Source organism: Gnatocerus cornutus, chromosome 7, assembly GCF_029298725.1.
Source record: "Gnatocerus cornutus isolate USDA-ARS CGAHR chromosome 7, icGnaCorn1.1, whole genome shotgun sequence".
Taxonomy (NCBI): Eukaryota; Metazoa; Arthropoda; class Insecta; order Coleoptera; family Tenebrionidae; genus Gnatocerus; species Gnatocerus cornutus.
The window spans coordinates 17873808-17878001 of NC_142239.1; the positions used below are offsets into that span (position 1 = coordinate 17873808).

Below are 4194 nucleotides of genomic sequence, written 5' to 3' on the forward strand. Positions count from 1 at the left end.
TTTAATGGGTTTGCGTCGAAGAATAAAAATAGATTAGTGGACTTTTGGATCGAGGCAGACCTTTGGTGTGGATGGAACTATTATTGATTATTTATTACTGGTAATGACTTGTGGTATTCATCCTTCTTTTAATTAAATTTTACACTCGTTACAAATTTATGGTAATTTTATTGTGGTTACGAGCTCAATAAATTACAGTTTTCATGATCGGTATTTGAGTTCTTATTGAATTTCTTTGTATTGCAGAGAGTTTGTTAAAAGTTCTTTTGATTAGGCTTTCTGGTCCTCGGACTCTTTTAAAACATTAAAACTTTCCGCTGGTTCCAACCCAGTCTTTAAGGTAAGAATGATTAACATGTGTCATTAAATTATTATCTAATTCGGGGCGTAACAAAGCATCCATTTCATGGGTGCGTCCTGCCATAATTACCCAATGAATCAGTTTGTTTTTCACCATGTCCTTGGTCTAAAAGAAAACACTGAAGGGTGTTGTTCAAAATTGTCGTCACACCAAAAGCTTTTCGTTGTCTCTTCATTTAACAATTACCAAATGGTGAGGGAAAACAATCGCTACTACGGTGTCAGTAGTTATCTTTTCGATATGCGCGCAGGTTGCATGTATAATTCCTGCTAGTCTCGTTGTTCACAATAGTTCGCAGTGCAGGACTGCAGGAATTAAACGTGAGTTAATAATTTCTCATTTTTTGCATTACTTTCACGATTTAAATTCGTCGGACCGCGTTAACACAATTCGGAGATAATAGAGCCGTTCGTTTCTAATGAAAATATTTCACGCTCGCTTGCTCTTTCCCTCATTGTCTCAAGAAAAAGATGAGTGATGTGACTGATTGGAATCAGGTCATTAATTCCAGAGTTTCTAATTTTCGCGGCGCAACCGCAAGAAATTTGCTTCCTTTTTAAAAAGTAGTAGCGCTTTGCAGTGTGGTAATTATGCTAATTTCTTACGCGACACGAAGACGGAGTGTTGTTGAATGTTGAAAGCTCAAGGTGAATTTTAAGTGAGATGTTATAATTTTTTACAGTTGGTGAGTTGGTGATGTTGGATATATCTCAAGATGGGTGCTAACTTTGATAGATGGACCGTACTGAAGTTGCTGGAAGTGGTAAGTGACGCATTTTGCGAAGGAAAAATTGTTAAGTGCGCGGTGTCATAGTACAGGGTCATTGGAGCTGGTTTTTGAAAAATTTATAGTAATTTGCCTCCATGAAGTTGCAAAAAACGAATTCAGAACGGAAAGTTTAATCGTTTCTTACATTCTTTGACGATGCTCTTTTTGAAATTTTTACGCTTTCTCGCAGCGATCAATGTTTCGGATATTGAATTTTGAGTTGTTTTCAAAGCTCAATATCTCCGAAACTACGACAGATTTTAAGAAACGGTTTTCGCCATCGTATTGCTTCAGTTTTTTTGTTTAGAATCCGCTCTCAAAAGATGAAAAGTCGATGGTCAATTTTTTGGGCAAAAAAGTTTGGCGACTCACAATTGATGAGAAATTTTTCGTTTTTTGAACGCCCCGTAAAAACAACTTGCTCTGTCGATGTGAGCTTTGCCCAGTTGATAGACTTCGAGCTGCTCTTTCGATTTATGTATAATTCAAAGATACTAAACGTCGTTTTCACCTCAAAACTGCTTCTTGAAAAGGACCCTAAAAACATCCTCTCAAAATCTAATTCGTTTGATTTCTCGTTTATTTGTTAAGAAAATTTGTGCTGTATGGGCTCATTTTACGCAGAAACTCGCGCTAAATCCAAAACCAGCTTTGTTTTTCTCGTCAGGCAACAAATAACTGAATTAGAGAAGTTTTATATTTCGGGTTGTCGCCAGAGGGCCAAAATTTTGAAGCTCCGGAAACGATTTTGCTCGATATTTCCGGAACTATGATAAATATAAAAAACCCTTTTTGAAGTCGTTTTTTTCGCAATTTTTTTGCTAGAAATCGATTTTAGATAGTTCGGATTCGAAATTTTCATTTTTGAATGTAGAAGTTAGCCGCCTTTCGGTCTCTAATTCAGACTCGTTCGCTATTTCGCTTATTTACTAAGCAATCTAAAAGTATTAGTGCTCATTTTATGCAGATTTGTTAAGATCGGCTTATAAATAACTGAGTTATGAGCAATCAAAGTTTCAGATATTGAATTTTGAGTTGTAAAATTTTCAAAGCTCAATATCTCAGAAAACTACGAAAGATTTTGAGAAACGGTTTTCACCATCGTTTTTCTCGGGTCTTTTTACTTTAGAATCCGCCCCACAAAGTTGAAAATTCGATCGTCGATTTTTTGGTCAAAAAAATTTCGCGACTCAACGATGAGAAATTTTCAATTTTTTGTTTTTTGAGCGCCTGGAGTAAAATATTTGCCCTATCGATTTGAGATTTGGCCAGTTGATAGATCTTGAGCTCCTCTTTCGATCGATGTATAACTCAAAGGTACTAAACGTCGTTTTCCCCCAAAGCAGCGTCTTGAAAATGACCCCAAAATCTATTTCAGTCGATCTCTCGTTGATTTGTTAAGGAAATTTGAGTTATGTCGGCTCATTTTAGGCAAAATTTGCTGCTGAATCCAAAACTATCTTTGTTTTTCACGTCAGTCGACACTAACTGAATCGTTTTTCTCGCGATTTTTTAGCTTAGAAATCGGTTTTAGATAGTTCGAATTCAAAACTTTCATTTTTCAATGTAGCGTTATTTGGGATTTTGGTCTTTCTATTTGCAGCTCTCCACCGCCACATGCCTCATCTTCCAGAGCGTGACGGACGACGAAGCCTCCCGGCTCTCCCTCTACCTCCAAAAACTCTCCCGCGAGTGGAGCCTCTTGAACAACGTCACCTGGGGCTCCGTCGGCGCCGCCGTCGCTCACGTAACTTACGGCGGCTATTTGATCATAACCTTCGGCCTCTTCATCGGTCGTATAACCGGTGAAATACCAACTCACAGAAGAATAACAGAATACATCTTCTTAGGTCTAGGAACCATCTTGTTCATCGTTCTAGGTCAGTTGGCCTTCTCACCACTTTCTTTTCGCTAATTTTTGTACCACCAGGTAGTCTAGAGTTCGCAGCATTGGATTCAGTTCCGCAAGATTTAATCGATAATGCGGCTATTATTGGAACTCTTTCTCTAGTTACTGCGGCGATGTTTCTTCTTGATATGGGGGGTCCGAAGGCTAAGAAGACACCACCTCCGACGAAAAGTGTGGAGAGTAAAGCCCAACAAGTGTATAACATAGAGAAAGAGCCGGAAGTGGAGAAGAAACAGGAGAAACCCGTGGAGAAAGAAAAGAATGGTCATTTTGGTGGGGTGAAACTCCCCGACGCCAATGGAAGATACCGAGATAGTATGTATAAGAGGATCAAAGACGAGAAACCTAAATCTTTCGATATTTTCGGCAAAGATAAACGTGAAGACAGCGATGTCGACGAGCCTGATCTTCCTCCCAAGATGGAGGAGCATTCTCCCGTTTGGAGCAAAATTCGGAAGGGTAGAAACTTATGAGTTCTCCCGTAGGCGTAGGGTGGAGGAGGAGATCAGCCGTTGTAGCTAACAACACGTTGTGTACCCTAGCACCCTAGTACTAACCCTCTAGCTCGTGTGTGCTAACAAAACGAGCGCCCCCTTTAACACTCTCTTTTCAGGACAGTACGGCAAGTACGACATTCTTTCCCCGTCGTACTTGTACCCGAGGGAAACCCCCGAACCAGACCACGCTCCTAGTAGTCCTGGAGATCCAGGCTACGTGCAGTACACCGCCCAACATTGGGGCGAAACGGTGCAAAAGACGCCCCGGCAGAGTCCCACGCAAGTTTGAGTGTTCCTCGTTTTATTTTGTACCAGTTTGGTTTGTAATTTTGTATAAATATAGTTTATGTTTTGTCAGAGTTTTTGTTAAGAGTGCTATTGAGGTTTCAGGGTCGATATGCTCCGCAATGATAAACGATTGGTTCAGGTAAAAATACCACCGGATGTCCGAGAAGTACCGCGAAGAATTGATATTGATCCAGTTGGCTGTTGCTCCGTGGACGTATGTCGTCATATCTGTCATTCTCTTACATCCGTCAATAATTTAGAGTGTAAATGTCAAGCTCAGACACATGTTCGCATAATAAAGGAGTGTATTGTTGGTCACATAAAATACAGGCGCTGCGTGGTGAAAGTCGGCAATGAAAAGAAACAACAA

The 4194-nt window shown here is 40.0% G+C and overlaps 1 protein-coding gene across 4 annotated transcripts; it reads left to right on the forward strand.

The window, feature by feature from the left end:
- The first annotated feature begins 161 nt into the window (after window positions 1-161).
- On the forward strand, window positions 162-3895 carry LOC148171973 (uncharacterized). 4 transcript variants are annotated; one of them, XM_088042122.1, is made up of 6 exons: window positions 579-681; window positions 1044-1124; window positions 2734-3010; window positions 3061-3354; window positions 3412-3498; window positions 3653-3895. In XM_088042122.1, the coding sequence occupies exons 2-6, from the start codon at window positions 1077-1079 to the stop codon at window positions 3823-3825; spliced, it is 879 nt and encodes a 292-aa protein (XP_087898248.1). In that variant the 5' UTR covers window positions 579-681; window positions 1044-1076; the 3' UTR covers window positions 3826-3895. The 4 variants fall into 4 exon arrangements, with proteins under 4 accessions (XP_087898247.1, XP_087898248.1, XP_087898246.1 ...); XM_088042121.1 differs by lacking the exon at window positions 579-681 and adding an exon at window positions 162-340 and having other exon boundaries at window positions 3061-3498; XM_088042120.1 differs by having other exon boundaries at window positions 3061-3498.
- Window positions 3896-4194: the final 299 nt, after the last annotated feature.